Source organism: Macaca mulatta, chromosome 3, assembly GCF_049350105.2.
Source record: "Macaca mulatta isolate MMU2019108-1 chromosome 3, T2T-MMU8v2.0, whole genome shotgun sequence".
NCBI lineage: Eukaryota > Metazoa > Chordata > Mammalia > Primates > Cercopithecidae > Macaca > Macaca mulatta.
The window spans coordinates 77,199,701-77,216,358 of NC_133408.1; the positions used below are offsets into that span (position 1 = coordinate 77,199,701).

A 16,658-nucleotide genomic window follows, 5' to 3' on the forward strand; every position below is an offset into this window, starting at 1 on the left:
GCACTCCAGTCTGGGCAACAGAGCGAGACTCTGTCTTAATTTAAAAAAAAAGGAAAAGAAAAAGAAAAGAAAAAAGAAAAAGAAAAGAAAAAAGAAAAACCAGCCAGTCATAAAAGGCCACGTATTGTGTGATTCCATTTATATGAAATGACCATAGTAGGTGAATCCATAGAGACGTAAAGCAAATCGTGGTTTCAGAGAGTGGAAGGATAGGGAGTGAATGCTAACGGATACAGGGTTTATGTTGGGGGTGATAAGAATGTTCTGAAATTAGATAATGGTAATGGTTGCACAACTCTATGTACTAAAAACCACTGAATTGAGAGAGGTGAATTTGATGGTACGTGAATTATATCTTGATAAAAAGGAAGCTCTCAGGCTGAGTGCAGTGGCTCACACCTGTAATCCCAGCACTTTGGGAGGCCGAGGCGGGCGAATTATGATGTCAGGAGTTGGAGACCAGCCTGGCCAACATGGTAAAAACCACATCTCTACTAAAAATACAAAAAATTAGCTGGGTGTAGTGGTGAGTGCTTGTAATCCCAGGTACTCAGGAGGCTAAAGCAGGAGAATCGCTTGAACCCAGGAGGTAGAGGTTGCAGTGAGACGAGATTGCACCACTGCACTCCAGGCTGGGCGACAGAGTGAGACTTGGTCTCAAGAAGGAAAAAAAAAAAGAAAAAAAAAGCACTCTACATAAATATTTCTTTCAGTTACTATTGTTAATGACCCAGTGTAAAATATGTCCTGTTTAATAATGTGCCATTCTGAAAAGAAAGTTATTCAATCCTCGCCTTAATGCAAACTTGAGAACGTAATGGGGAGAGTGGAAGGCTGGATTTGTGGGGGCCCAAACCTTTTCTCAAGGGTCTCCTTGGCCTAAATTCAACAGCTCCTCACTGCAGACCCAACTTCTTTCGCTTGTCCACAGCCACAGCTCCACAAAATGCCAACCACTGTCTTCTGCTGGAGAATTTACATTTTCCCCTGGGGGTTTTAGTAAACAGAGGGAAGGGTTTCTAGAGCTGAGGGTGCCTTGAGTACTGCAGCACACTGGCTGGAGAAGAGGACTTTGGATGCATGACTCTTCCACTCCCAAAAACACTACCCCCAGCCACCACCTTGGCCCAGCTCAGGTGACATGTACACCTGCTAGAGCGCAATGACCAGTGTTTGGTTCTTGTTTCTGCTTTAAGTTCTTTTCAAGCGGCCAGGACTCTAGCTGCATGGTTGTGCAGGGAACTATGCACCAAAAGCAAGTGAACAAGTCTGAATAGTAACAGTTACGTGGATCAATTGCTTACCAGCGCCAGGTACCACCGCAAGAAATTTGCACACTTTATCCCATGTAATCCTCCCCCTGGGCCTGGTGAGTAGGCACTATTCTTACCCTGGAAGGCAGAACTACTGTTATGCCATCAGTTGCTCACTTGTTGTAGTAAAGTCAGCTTTGAAAAGTTGCAACCGGCTGGGCTCAGTGGTTCACGCCTGTAATCCTAGCACTTTGGGAGGCCGAGGCGGGTGGATCATGAGGTCAGGAATTCAAGACCAGCCTGGCCAACATGGCAAAACCCTGTCTCTACCAAAAATACAAAAAAAAAAAAAAAAAAAAAATTAGCCAGTCATGGTGGTGGATGCCTGTAGTCCCAGCAACTCAGGAGGCTGAGGCAGGAGAATCATTTGAACCTGGGGAGTGGAGGTTGCAGTGAGCCAAGATCATGCCACTTCACTCCAGCCTGGGCGAAAGAGTGAGACATCATCTCAAAAAAAACAACAACAACAACAAAAAAGGAGACAAAAAAAAGGTTGCATCCGTAATGGTTTAGTTTCTAAATCTGTGTTAGACTGCATGGGCTGCCATAACAAAATATCACAGACTGGGTGGCTTAAACAACAAACACTCATTTTCTAACAGCTCTAGAGGCTGGAAGTCCATGATCAAGGTGCCACCAGGGTTAGTGAAGAAAGAGAGAGAATTCTATTGTCTTTTCCTCTCCCAATAAGGACACCAGCCCTATAGGATCAGGGCCCCACCCTTATGACCTCACTTAACCTTACTCACTTTTCTAAAGTTTCTATCTCTAATTACCCTTACACTGGTTACAGTTACAGTTTCTACTCTAATTACAGTTACATTCAACCTATGAATTTTGAGGGGAAACAATTCAGTCCATAACACATTCAAAATAAAGATCCTTTTGGTATCTAAATTTGCATTAATCATATGGTACGCTTTATTTATTTAAAAGGTCCTTACGATCTTGTAAGATTCAGGCCCTTTGAAATCTGGATCCACCCCTGAATATTCCCATTTTTAGAGAGGACGACACTAAAGCCTAGAGAGAAGTAACTTGCTCTCTGCAATACCATCAGTGAGTGGAGGATCAGACCCGAAGATGCTCAGGGTGTTTGACCCTAAACCCTCGCTCCTCAAAGTGTGCTCCCTGGGCCAGCAGTCTCCACTTCCTTGGGAGCCTGTTAGAAAGGTAGACTCTCAGGACCCAGCTGGACTCGTTGCATCAGGAACTAAATCTTAATAACATCCCAAGAAGTCTCCATGTTTACGAAGCCCTGCTTTAAACTGGACTGCCTCCACCTGCGTCTTTGATTTCATTTTTCCCTCCAGAAAGAGCAGCTGGTGTGACTGCAGGCACCCACCTCGAGTCATGGAGAGTTGAGTGTACACCGATGGGGGCTGTTGAGACCCCAGGTATGTCTGAGAGGAGAGGTAGGAGCAAAGAAGGGGGATGGAGTTAGACCAAGGAGAGAATGTCCTTCAGGTAGCCTCACACTCTGGTCTCAGGGCAGCTCCTACTGCTTGGGGCAAGAGCTGACGCCACTGTAGTCCAAAGCTGTAGCCTGGGGCACCCAATACAGCCCATACCAGGACACAAGCATGGTGCCCTGGGACAAAGAGCAGCACTCAGCCGTGCTCTGTGGATGAAGGGACAAAGGTTCTGCTTTCATGCATGTGGGAAGGCAAATCGTGGAGAGCAGCAGTCTTGCTGCATCTTCTGTAACTCCCTGTTCAGTGACTTTACAACACCCTAGCTTGAAATCTGCCAAGGTGCGTTTACACTGGGAAAACTGGCAAAAGCTACAAATAGGGGCTCTTTTTTAGAAAATAAAAAATGCCATTTTTAAGCATTTATCAGCATATCCCTGGATGTTTGCCACACTATAAAATATAGATGATTTAGTGATGGTCGACATCTGAAAAAGTGGCCAGGTGTGGTTGCTCATGCCTGTAATCCCAGCACTTTGGGAGGCTGACGTGGGTGGATCACTTGAGGTCAGGAGTTTGAGACCAGCCTGGCCAACAGGGTGAAACCCCATCTCTAATAAAAATATAAAAAATTAGCCAGGTGTGGTGGCAGGCACCTGTAATCCTGGCTACTTGAGAGGCTGAGGCACGAGAATCGCTTGAACACGAGAGGTGGAGGTTGCAGTGAGCCAAGATTGCGCCGTCGCACTCCAGCCTGGGCGACAGAACGACTCCCTCTCAAAAAAAAAAAAAAAGTGACAGTTTTAATAAGGACACTTAAAAGCACGTGCAGGAAAGAGTCCATAAAGAACACCTTTCCCCGCCAGGCGCGGTGGCTCAAGCCTGTAATCCCAGCACTTTGGGAGGCCGAGGCGGGCGGATCACAAGGTCAGGAGATCGAGACCACAGTGAAACCCCGTCTCTACTAAAAATACAAAAAAAAAATTAGCCGGGCGCGGTGGCGGGCGCCTGTAGTCCCAGCTACTCAGGAGGCTGAGGCAGGAGAATGGCGGGAACCCGGGAGGCGGAGCTTGCAGTGAGCCAAGATCGCGCCACTGCACTCCAGCCTGGGCAACAGCGTGAGACTCCGTCTCAAAAAAAAAAAACAAAAAGAACACCTTTCCCTTTGAGTTTCCCTAGTATGTGATTGTGCCATTTGCTCGCTGAAGGTTAGTAAGCACAGGAAGGAGCGCATTCTGCTCAGAGACATGTGGTAGGCTGATCTTGGTGACCCATCCTCTACAAGGCCCTGCTCAGCCCTTTGCTTTCAGCCCATCACCGTATTCCTCTTTCTCACTGTCTGTCTGGAAGAGCTCAGCCCTGCCTGTTACTTCTGATTTCCTTGCCTAGCCCTCCCTATGAGGTGGCCACATCCACACCACAGACAAAGGCTGGTGTACAGTAGATGCTCAAAAATATCTGTTGAACTATACAATTTTGGAAAACAACTCCCCACAGTTGCATGTCTATAGGCCCTTATCAGTCAGGGAAGTGTGGGTGGCAATATGCACAGAATCTGAGTCCCAGGCGCCACCTGCCCCCCAGGCTCTGTGGCCCTCCCCGCAGTTGACACAAGTGATTGGCAGTCCTGGCCTATGTAGTGTCCAGGCCCTGGGCCACAGCGTGCAGCTCCTCCCTCTGGCAGCAAGTCTGACCCTTACTCTCTGTCTCATCGTGACAGCTCTAACCAGGCTTAACCCTCCACCTCATTTCTAGAAACTGTTCTCTGTTGGGTTTCTGAATAGACGTTTGGGGGCCTTCCAAGGATCTGAGGTTGTCCAGGCCTAGAGTCACCTGGGCCTTCTTCCTAGAAGAGCAATTGCATCTTGGCCTGGAGGTGGCACGTCACCTCCTTCTCATTGTTTTCCTGGATGTTGAGGAGCTCTCTTATTCGTCACCATCTACCTGCTTCGGGCTTCCTGTTGCCATCTGTGCTCAGCATCTGAGACACTGGGTCACTCTGGGCTTCTTTTGCCCCATGCCCCCACCATACTTCCTTCTGCTGCCTCTGCCAGGTGCTTGGGGTATGTGTCACCTGTGAGGTAGACTTCTCCTTGGGGACTTCAATGGGGTCTGGCTCACAGTGCCTAGTCTAGTTTTCAGCTCTGGCCCCTCGTGGGCAGCCCTTCCCATGGTGGTGTCCAGAGCAAGGAGGGGCTCCCTAGATTTTGGGAGAGACTCTCTTAATACCCACACCCAAGGTGCAAGAAGAGATTCGTCCATTCAGTGCACCCTTTGTTTACTGAGCACTGACTCCACCCTGCTAGGCACTGCCCTAGATGCTGGGGGTGATAAATCAGTCAAGGGACCAGCACTTGCTAAGATCACATTCTGGGGAGGAGACCAATGCCAAACACATGAGCAAAATATATGTGGAATAGGATATGTATTTATGTTTTTCTATTCCATTTACATATAATGTATCTACCATGTTTATTTATGTTTGCATAAATACAAATTTTATGCATTCATATAAACAACATGTTTATAAATATAACACACATTACATGCAAACATCGTTACAAACTTACATTTAAATATAGATAATACACACATACACACACACACACAGAGTGACAAATGCTCAGAAGAAAATTAGTCAGGACAAGGCAGCAGTCAGGAGCTGGGGTGAGAGCTGCTTTTATTTTGCATTATGAGACAGGACCTCACTCCACTGTCCAGCTTGCCTCCCCTCACCGCCCTCCCATAGCTGGGACTACAGGTGTGTGCCACTACGCCCCGCTAATTTTTTTATTTTGTAGAGAGTTATCCTATGTTGCACAGGCTGGTCTCCAACTCCTGGGCTCAAGCGCTCCTCCAGCCTTGGCCTCCCTGAGTGCTGGGGTTACAGGTGTAAGCCACTGTGCCAAGCAGGGCGCTTTTTGACAGAGAGGCCAGGAAAGGCTCCTTGGGGAGACCATGGAAAGAGAAGGACTTGCAGAAAGAGAACTGTGGAGCAGCATCGCAGCCGGAGGTCCTGAGCCAGGAAAGTGCTCCACTCATGGGAGGCTGGACTGCAGGGCAGTGAGTCCCAGGGCCACCTGGGGACTTAGGAATCCTTCTAGGTGGGAGCTAGGGAGCACCCAAGATCTGCCATCCATGGGCAAGGACTCACATTTTGCATCTAGGCTGGTCTGCCTCCTCCTTCAGTTAATGAGAAAGCAGGGGATCAGAAGGAGGAAGGGAGGCGCCGCAGGCCTCTGGATACCTCATCCAATGACAACATCGCAAGGGGAGCATCAACCCCAACGCTGATCGCCGTGCAGGCTCGCTCGATCTGGCCTCTTGTTGGTCTTTTATTCGAGTCATTGAAACCATATGAAACTGCCACTTTTATAGGTCAGCCCATCACACCAACCAAGATCTTAGAGAGTGGAAGTGAAGTTCGGCAGATCAGGGACCTCTGGCTGACTTGCTCTGGCCCGGGCGTGGCGGGCAGGACCTGCAAATCTGCCCGCCGGCCCGCACTGGAGTGGCAGGTTGTGCTACAGTAGCGCCCAGTGAATCAGGTGGGCAAACTTAAGCGTGCATTCACCCAGAGCGAGTGAGTTGTTAGCAAAGCGAGGCGACGCTCCAGCGCGCAGTTTCTGATTCCGTGGGACCCGGTAGACCCCCCAGATCTGCATTTCTAACAAATTCCCAGGTGTTGCTGACGCTCCTGGTCGGGACTCCCACTTTGCGACCCCACGCACTAGACATCTGCTGCACGGATACAGGTCGGAGAGCGGCGCCGGACACTCACTTCTCACCCTCCAACGTCAGTCCTCCCGCGCAGGTCGGCTCACCTCGCCCTCGCACGCCCTCCAGGCTCCAGGTGGTTCCCCTCCCCCAGCTCCGCCAGAGAGGCGCCGGCCCCGGGATTCCCGCACTCCGCCCAGAGAGGGGCGCGCTCCCTGCCCGGGAGAAGCCCTCTGCCGCAGCCGCGAGTGTTGGTGCTGGGCCCAGGTGCCGGGGGATTCCTTCCCCGGACGCTTGCCGCGGGCCGGGTCAGGGCTCGGAGTAGGCGGGGCGGGGCGGGGGCGGTGCTCCGGTGGGCGCGCGGAGCCAGCCGGGGCGGGGGCGCGGCGCACCTTGCTCCCGCCGCCCCCGCCCCGCGCCGCCGCCAGCCCCTCCCAGCGCTCCCGGCGCCCCCGCCCGCCAGAGACGGTTCCAGCCCCTTCCGTCCGCCCAGCTCCGCCGCTGTCCTCCGCCGGCCCGCGTGGGAGGACGATGGGTCAGCGCGGAAAAAGTGAATGAGGGCGGCAGCGGTGGCGGCCGCAGCCAGCGCCTGACTCGGCGGGGCCCGAGCACCGCCCGCGTCCCGGCCCCCGGCACCATGGACGCGCCGCGCGCCTCGGCGGCCAAGCCCCCGACCGGGTAAGCTGCCCCGCGGTCCGGCGGGGTGGAGCGGGGTCTTCCCTGGGCTCGGACGCCTGCGTCCGCACCGCTCGCTCCGGGGCAGGGCCCCCTCTCTGCTGTCCCAGCGGGTGCTGGTGGTAGTGGTGGAGCAGGTGGTGCGGTGCTGGTGTTCGGTGCTGGTGTTGGGTGGTGGTGCGTGCTGTATACTTTGGGCGCCCGGGTCGTTGCCCAGGTAACCGTGTCCGGCCGGGGCCGGAGCGCACTTTTCGCGCGGGGTGGTTTGTATGCAAGCGTCCTCATGGGGTCCCCGCCAGCACAGCCCCCGCTCAGCTCAGAGCTTTCCTCAGGCCCCCGAAGTGTTTGCCATAGGGGTGGAGCGGGGAGCGAAGGGACGCCCGGCCTTTAACTCCGGCCTCCTCCCTGCAGGCTTGCCCCCTGCCAGTGTTCCGACCAAGTCTTCCCTCTCCCGGCCGCGGCGGCAGCCCCAGGGTCGGCTCTCCCGCTAGCGTGGAGGGGAGGGCTCCCCGGCTTCGCAGCCTCCCGGGCCCCGCGTTCTCGAGAGGTGTTCGGATTCCCCGGAGGGTTTCATGGCAGCAGCTCTCCCTTCCTGCCTTTATTCCAGGGTCTCCCCTGGCAGTGGAAGGGGCGCCCTGGTGGGGCCAGGCCTGAGGCGCAGACAGCCGTAGCGCACCCTTGAGTCTAGGGGCCCATCCCTGTCTTCGCGATTCGGCTTCTGCCTAAACCTCTCCGGGTTTCTGTTTGCCATCCCCACACCTTGCGTGCAAGGATTACACGTTACATTCAGGATTTGACTCGCATAAAGAGTAATTTCCCTCATGCAGGACTAGCAGCCCTGCTCATTATCCATATCCCGAGCCAGGTGGGCCGTGCCCATCCCGGCCAGCCGCGCAGGCTGGGCCGCGGGGTCGCGCTCAGTCCCGGCGTACTTTGTAGATTTCAGCGCGGCGTGCTGGGGACCTTCGACCTCGCTCGCTTGCCTGGAGCAAATGTGTATGAGTCTTGCAAATGGAATGAGGGTTGGGGTGAGTCCTGCACCTGCTTACCGAATGGGCCCACTTTCTGCTATGGCAACTGGACTTGAAGGAGGCAGCTTTGGGGACAACAAATCTTTTTTTCTGTTACAGTTGTGTCCCACTGACTCACCCTGCCCATGTGCCTATAGGCAGGCGTGTTTCCCAAGTGTGTAAAAGACTTTCAATTGGGCTGTTTTTTAAATTTTAAAGTTTTCCTTTAATGCCGGGAAAAAGTGAGCCAGATTAGCAAATCAAATAATCCTGAAGCTGAGAAACGTGTAAAAGAAGTTTTCTTTCTCTCTCTCTCTCTCTTTTTTTTTTTTTTGCAGTGCACTTATTGGTGGTTATATAATTCTCTTTGAATAAACAAATTCCCCAGAAAGAAAATAAATGTGGGAAATCCTTTTTCATGGTAATGGGCATCCCAAAATAACATAGGGAAATGTGAAACAGAGGTATCTTTAAATCTGTGGCTTTCATAGCCTATTAAATGAGCCTATTTAAGGACACTGAATTATTTTGTCACTATCACCTTATAAATAAATATGAAGACAGAGAACATTTAAAAGGCTGGCAAAACTGTATCTAAAGAGTATCCGTAAGATCCTTGAAGGGAGTCTAATGATAGAAGTGAAAGGATGTACCCTAAGAGCGCGGCAGTCTTTTCAGCCTGGTACTGTGTAGCAAGAGGGAGGCGAGGGCTGGCCTCAGTGCTTGCCAAAGCTCTGATTGGCCTTCATATTTGAATGGCAAAGGAAAACTAAGGATTTTTGCTATGGAAAACATGAAATTATTATTCCTGATGCATTCAGTTCTTTCCCTCACTTGTATCCAGTGTCTAATTTACTTGTCCGAACATCTTTGTCCAAGAAATGTAGACATATTATTTTTAACTTCTATTGTTCTCAGTTACTTTGTCATTTGTTAATCCTTTCTGCATTAACATTAAGAAGCATCAGTAAAATATTAATATCCTTAATAGCTTTTCAGACAAGAATTACATGTTTAATAAGCAATTTTGTGTTCAAATCTGAGGAGATATATGGTGTTAGGTCTTTCAATATTTTACATAATTTAGGTGTATGCTTGCTAATTATAAAGGTTGGATATTGCTGTGAAATTTCTGGCCTTAGTACATTATTGGTGGCAGGCAGATTCTATTGGCTCTTCACTGAGATTACTCCTCTGTTCCCTGACATTAAGGCAGTGTTTGCAGTGTTCTTGAGGGAAATTTGTTTTCCATCTGATTCTGCAACCGTTTATTATAAAATCAAACTTTCAGTAAGCCACTGTCTTCCCACATGATAACAAACTGATGAGGTGAAGCTGTTGCTGTTGCTGAAACTACCACTCCTCCTTGTGTTGTACAAAAACAAGCTAGACTGGGTGCAATGAATTAAGGAGATTTCACCCTGTAAAATATGGCCTACGAACGCTCTTCTAGAGGATTACTGAAGGGAGATAGGTTGGTGAATGTAAATTCACTGACTCTATGTCTGGCTAAATTATTAATAGGTAGTTACTAGTTATCTTTGTGAAAAACACAAATACGCATTTTTACTTGGACTGAAATTGTATGGTTTTTACTAGGAATTGCGTTAAAACAGTGATATATGACTTCCTTGACTCCTGGGGAAAGTGTTCTTTTAGGAAAGAGGCTGTGTCCAAAAACTAACAAGTCAGACTTGATGTGACTTTTAGGGAGTTTTAGAGCTCAGTTGAAGTATAAGAATTGACAGAATACTCAGAACACAAATAAAGGCAAATTGCCTTTTGGTGAGGTTTTGAACTATATTTAACTCCATACTTTATCTGTTTACTTTATCTGTTTGTCTGAATATTTATGGGAGCCATCCCAGTAGTTGGCTGTTACAGAACAGGGGGCTAAATTTCCCATTGGACCCTCTATTAATAAAGGACAGAAGAAGGCTTGGCAGGACCGTGCTTACTTTTTTTTTCCTATGGAGGAAGGACATGTTTCTGTAGAATACAATAATCTCCAATGACGTGAAATGTCAAAACAGCTGGTGCATTTGATCAATGGCTGTATTCAAGCAGTTTGCTCATGTAAAAATCAGTGAAAGTTTTGCTAATCCGTTTCATCAAAATGTGGACTTCGTGTAAACATAGCTGTTATTTCTTTGCATAAATTTGTATTTATTTAATCAAATTATTAGAACCAGAAGAAATTTGAAAACATTAATCGAAGTGGGTAACTTGAGCTACTCTAGTCCCGTCGCAGTATTAAGTGTAGAAGGTCTGTGACAATTGATAGTGACCTGGGGCAGCCACAGCGACATTTTGTATTAAACCCTCATAAGCATGCAAATATTATGGAAATATTAACTCTACACCATAATCGGAGGCTTAGGTTTCTAGGCCTTCGGCTTTTGGCTAACATGTTAGAGAATGTGTTTACATTCTTTCAAATGAGAGCATGTATAATGAACTGTTACATAAAACTTTTCCCGTTAGATTTGAGCAATATTTTTATAAGACGTTACTTCTGAGCTACTCTTTATTTTGGCAATTCATTTAAGAAAGTAAAAGTTAAAGATTGCTTGATGTAATGTAGAGAGTAGGCCTAGGAATTTTAATGTTTTGTAATTAAAATATTTACAAATAAATTAGAAGAGTTGGACATTTCTGTGTTGCAATATCACCTAGTCTCAGCATTTTTATTATTTCTCAGTGGTTGTATAAAGGGGATAGAACTGAAGTATGAATATAGAACTGAAGTATGAATAAAATGTTACAAAGGTATTTGTTAAGTGTTGTGTCTCTCCTGCCCCCAGGAACTTTTGCCTGCAGTCCCTCCTGTGTTTTCTTGTGACCTCCAGTGCACAGGTGGAGTGGATTATTATTGGGTGGAACCTTGACCCAGGCAGAGCGGTAGCCCCCACATATATGCAGGCGTGGATTCTGTGGACTCCTTAATTTGAGATCCAGGGAATGAAGTCATAATCTGTGTGCACGCAAGAGCTCCTGTAATTGTTAAGAAAACAATGATTATAGGATGCATCTATACACCATAATAAGTAGTTTAGGTTTCTAGGCCTTTTGTGCTTTGTTACAAATTTATGATTGAATTTAGTTTTGTAATTGATCCAAAGTTTTGAAAAGTGAGCATAAATATTTGATACCAAAGTAGTAGTAATATTTAGATCAAGGACATGCAAATCTTAAATATGCTAATAACACTTGGTTCTGATTTAGACTTGAACTTTTTAAATACACTAACAGAGAGTTCCTGTATTTATTTCCTTTTTGGTGGGGGGGACATAATCTCACCATGTCACCCAGGCCGGAGTGCAATGGTGCATCCTCAGCTCACTGCAACCTCCACCTCCTGGGTTCAAGTGATTCTCCTGCCTCAGCCTCCCGAGTAGCTGGGATTACAGGTGTGCGCCACCACACCCAGCTAATTTTTGCCTTTTTTTTTTTTTTTTTTTTTTTAGTAGAGATGGGGTTTCACCATGTTGGCCAGGCTGGTCTTGAACTCCCGACCTCGTGATCTGACCGCCTCGGCCTCCCAAAGTGCTGGCATTACAGGTGTGAGCCACTGCAGCTGGCTGAGGTCCTGTATTTATTATATGGTGTCTTCTTACATCCCTTCATTCTCTCCCCATCCACATTTAATTATGAAGATTTTATGTGTTGGTTAATTTTAGTTATGTGATTTTTTTCAGTTACCTTATACTATATTTGATATATAGCATATCAAATATACTATTGGAAAAAAGTTGATATTTCATGACCCACTGAAAGCTTTTACATATCTTCATCTTTGTACTTTTTCTCTATTTAAAATACTGTACTTGATACTGGTTTATATTACTACATAGAGATGTATGGATAATATGCCTTTTTATACTTTTATGATTTTCATTTATTTGAGTTGTAAATTTTAGTTCCCACCTCCCCCATTTTATATTTTGCTTTCTCACTTCCACCTTGTCACCTGAGTGTTTCTGTATTTTTCAGGGCCACTCCCTGGCTTTCTGCCCCTGAATTGATGGGTAGCCTATGTCAATTTTCTTTCATGGTTCCATAATTCCGTATTTTTCATCTGTCTTTCCTGGAATAGAATTAAACTTTTTTTCCTCATGTATACTTTATATGATTTTAGTTGCCTCTTGCAAAGCTAAAGATGGTCAATACTTTCAAGTCCTAGTGCTATTTATTCTAGACTAGAGTTTGCTGTCTCCTTCGGTGTGACAATAGACAATGGGTCTCCAACTGTGTGTATTTCCTGCTGCCTGTCTCAGGGCCATCCCTGTGCTTCTGAGCCAGCCCCTCCAGAGAAGGATGGCTTTCCCCAGCTGGGAGAAACTCTGTGGCCTCTTGGGGTGTTAGCACACTCCCTCTGCCCTCCTCATCAGGTGGTGAGCTGCTCCCTGCCAGGGCCTTGTCTTCTACAGGCCAAGTCCAATTAGAGTAATCCCCCAGCTAAAAACATTTTATTAAGGAAAAAGCTTTTTAAGCAACTGCCAGAGTATATTTTTCTTGGATACATTTGATTAGACAGATTCCCAGACCACAAATACTTTTGTACAAATACGTTTGTAGATCCAGTTCCCATCTGCACCACACCAAGTGATGCCTATAAAAAAGACACCAATTGATTTAGAGAAGCCAATAAAGTCCTTATCCCTTAAAAAAAAAGAAAAGAAAAGAAAAGAAAAAAATACAACCGACCAGGCTCGGTGGCTCACGCCTGTAATCCCAGCACTTTGGGAGGCTGAGGTGGGCAGATCACGAGGTCAAGAGATCGAGACCATCCTGGCCAACATGATGAAACCACGTCTCTACTAAAAATACAAAAATTAGCCGGGCGTGGTGGCAGGCGCCTGTAATCCCAGCTACTCAGGAGGCTGATGCAGGAGAATCGCTTGAACCCGGGAGGCAGAGGTTGCGGTGAGCCGAGATTGTGCCACTGCACTCCACCTGATAACAGAAAGAGACTCTGTCTCAACAAAACAAAACAAAACAAAAACAACCCTCTAAAGATAAACCAGGTAAGTCAGGAGTCCTGGCTGGTCGATCCCATCTCTTGTCTCCCAGGTGCCCCTCTAGCATTCACTGCCCAAGAACCTGAATTCCCCTGGGGAGCCATTGCCTTAGGGATGCTCCCACCTCCGTCCAGACAGAGGCTGGCAAGGGCCAGACAGGGCATCCTTCCCTGATTCAGAATGCCCTCTGCTTATTTGTTAATCTTATTGACTTTCTTCTATCAAAGGCAGACAGCGGGAGGATTAGTGGAAAGAGAATTATCTCAGGAACAAGAGCTTTGGACCCTGGTGCCAGTTGTCCAAGGTGAAATTGCTCCTTCTCCACACAGCCTGCAGACCCATCCTGGTGGGGCCTCTCCTCACTTGCTCAGCTCAGGGCTGTCTGCTGATGTTTCTGCCAGGCGCCAGTGTTCTCCACCAGTGCTGCCACAGGTGCTTCTGAACACCTGACTGGTGACTACTGCAACTAGGAGCTGAGTCTTTCACCTTTTAAAATTTTAATTCATTTAAACTTAAATAGCTGTGTGCGGCTAGTGCCAGTGGACAGTGAGGCTCCAGCCTTTGGATTTGCCACTCTGTTTGCCACCGCAGCTTCCCAGGCCTCGCCCGGGGTCTCAGGCTTTCTGTCTGCCTTGGCCTGGAGAGCCTTCTTGCCCCTTTCTCAGAATGCCACCTGCTTATTGTTTAAGCTGCAGCTGGGGCTCCCCCAGGAGGCCTTCTGAGAGTAGCCCTCTCATACCCCACGCCCTCCCCTGTCCGAAAACCTCCTATGGGATTATGATTGTCCCTTTACTTGCCCCTCTGACCCACTGAATTCTGAGCAGCTGCTTGGAGCCAGGACTATCACTTTGTAAGCTTTTGTGTCATCGGTTTGTGGCCTGTGATGCACAGAACAATCCCTGATTCCCTCTTGCTCGTGGAAGGAGTTAGATAACATGATTGTAGACTCATGTGAGCTCTGAAATCATATGATTCAGTGTTCCCAGAATATTCTAGAGTCCTCGTTCAAAAAAACTGTTTCTTAAATTGCTGCTTAAATCTTGTTTTTGCCAGCCTGTATGAGAACAGACCGATCTACTGGCACTAACATATTTGGAACTGATGTGCTTGGACTGTGCTTGCCAGTCATGCAGCCTAGTTCAGTGCAGATTTGGGAGGTGTTAAGAGGTCTTATGTTGAGGAACATAAAGTGGTAGTGGCTTAAAGAGGAGATAATTCTCTCTCTTATCTAAAAGTCCACCGTGGGGGTCCTGGGCTGATGTTGGGGTGCAGTGTTCCCAGAGACCTGCTGATTTTTATTTGGTGCTCGACTGTGGCTAGTGTGCAGTCTCCATCTGTTCCAGCCTGGCCTGAGGAGGGGGAGATGCACCCTGTCCTTTCGTATTCCACCTGCCAGCCATACAAGTCCCTTTGCTTATGTCCCCTTGCCCCAACCATAATCACATGGTCCTTAAAAGGGCAGCTTGGAGGCAGGGGGAACAGAGATGTTAGCCATCATGATTGCATTTATGACTCCTGTGAGGGCCGGGGGAAAGTAGGTGTTAAAGTGTACAGATGGGTAGGTGACTCCAGTGAGCATGTGGCTCCTCTTCTCCCCGCCAGGGTCTTGGGAAGGGGTTGACAGTTTCTGGCCTTTCTGAAAAACATGTCCTTAGTTTGCTGTGACACACATCCACGTCATGTAGAGCTGTGACCTACAAAGCCCATGCCTTCCAGACATCTAAGGGGAGGGAGTGACGTTTATGCTGAAATTTTAAAGGCCAGTGGTAAACAGGACTTTGCATTTGCAACACATCAGGGTGCTGACATCCTTTGCTTTTTATGATGTCTCTGTTCTCCTTGTCCATGCTATAGCCAGCCACTTCCACTTATTCATAGTGGGCCCCATCCTGGAGGAGTGGGGGAAAGAGGATCCCCCAGCCCCAGCCCTTATGGTAGTTGCACCTGGGAAAGTCAGAGCTTCCTGCTGGTTTGGAGGAGGTAGGCAGGTTGGAGAGAGTCCTTGTTAGAATGAGGAGTATTGGCAAAGCGTTGTCTTATCATAAGTGCTCTGTGTGGCTTAAGGACTCATAGAGCTGGAAGAGGAGAAATACCAACTGGATTAACTTTGCAATTACATGTGGATGGGTTGAGCAGTTAAGTAAGTAGCAAACTAAAGCTAAGGAACAGAATGGGAAAACCAGCTGTGTGTGTGAGTGTGTGTATGAGTGTGTGTCTGTCTATCTGTGTGAGAGTGGGCATGAAGTTAAAGCTAACTTCCAGCACTTGGCAAAGCAGCAGATTACCAAATCAGTTCTGGCAGTTTTCAAACTTAATGGCTTGGGAGTTGTATTTAAAAATAGTCCTGGGGAAGAGTGTTAATGCAGCCAAAGTGTATACTTTCGTTCATGTGGCTAATTTTTTAGTCTCTAAATGCAGTTTGGTTGGCTAGAACCCTCTTAATTAAGTGCAAAATCCACTAATGTTCAATGCACAAACCGTTAGCCTGGAGGGGGACTGATCGACAGCAGCCAGAGTCTAAACATTTGCCATGCAGGGCAGGTCCTTGCCAGGCTTTCCCATCTGTCCACCTGTCCATCTGTCTTGTTGTCTATAGCTACCAGGTAGAATTAGTTTCGGGTGAAACTGAGAACTTTCTTCCTCCTACTCCTGCCTAAACCACTTATTACGTGATAATGGTTATCTGCGCTCTAACAACGTCACACATAGGAAGAGTGAATTGCAGATCATTCACAAGAGCCAAGCCACCCAATTGGATTTAAAAAGTGTGAATTGGGGTCATGAAGTCTGAATGTTTCTCATGCTGGAACAACCCGCTAAATCGCTACACTTTACCACTTCTCAGAAATATTTGATTGGTTTCAGTTGGTTTCAGTGGCACAAACCATAATCAAAGACTGTGTTCTGAATGCAGTTAATTTGTGAATTTCGCAATAAACGGAAAAGTAAGGAAAACTAGTTTGGAAGCTAGACTAAACTGAAAAATATTTCAGTTTGGAATATTTCCTTATTATTTATCCATTTATTTTTACTTACCATCATGTTTCACATTTTTAGAATGATAGGTTTTTCTAAAGGAGGGCACAAAAATGTTCTTCACAAGGACTTGCCGTATTTCTGCATTTGAGCCACTTGCTTGCTGCCATTGTCTAGCTGACAGAGGTAGGAGATGGTCAGAGCCTGCTCCTTGTGCGTGGGAGGTCTGGCTCTTCCCATCAGAACCCTCTGATGTGGGTAGGACAATACTGTCCTCTGCGTTTCTTGTTTTTGTTTTTGTTTTGAGATGGAGTCTTGCTCTGTCACCCAGGCTGGAATGCAGTGGCATGATCTCAGCTCACTGCAACCTCTACCTCTTTCAAGCGATTCTTCTGCCTCAGCCTCGTAAGTAGCTGGGATCACAGGCCTGCGCCACCACGCCTGGCTAATCTTTTTTGTATTTTTAGTAGAGACGGGGTTTCACCATATTGGTCAGACTGGTCTTGAACTCCTGACCTCAAGTGATCCACCCAC

The 16,658-nt window shown here is 47.5% G+C and overlaps 1 protein-coding gene across 9 annotated transcripts in view; it reads left to right on the plus strand.

Annotated features, from left to right (window-relative positions):
- The first annotated feature begins 6,665 nt into the window (after positions 1-6,665).
- The window catches only part of COBL (cordon-bleu WH2 repeat protein), a 300,968-nt gene continuing 290,975 nt past the window's right edge, over positions 6,666-16,658 (plus strand). For all 9 annotated transcript variants that reach the window (XM_015133467.3, XM_015133472.3, XM_015133470.3 and 6 more), the window contains exon 1: positions 6,666-7,120. In XM_015133467.3, the coding sequence (XP_014988953.3) occupies positions 7,080-7,120 (41 nt within the window). In that variant the 5' untranslated portion in view covers positions 6,666-7,079. The remainder of the gene's footprint in view (positions 7,121-16,658) is intronic.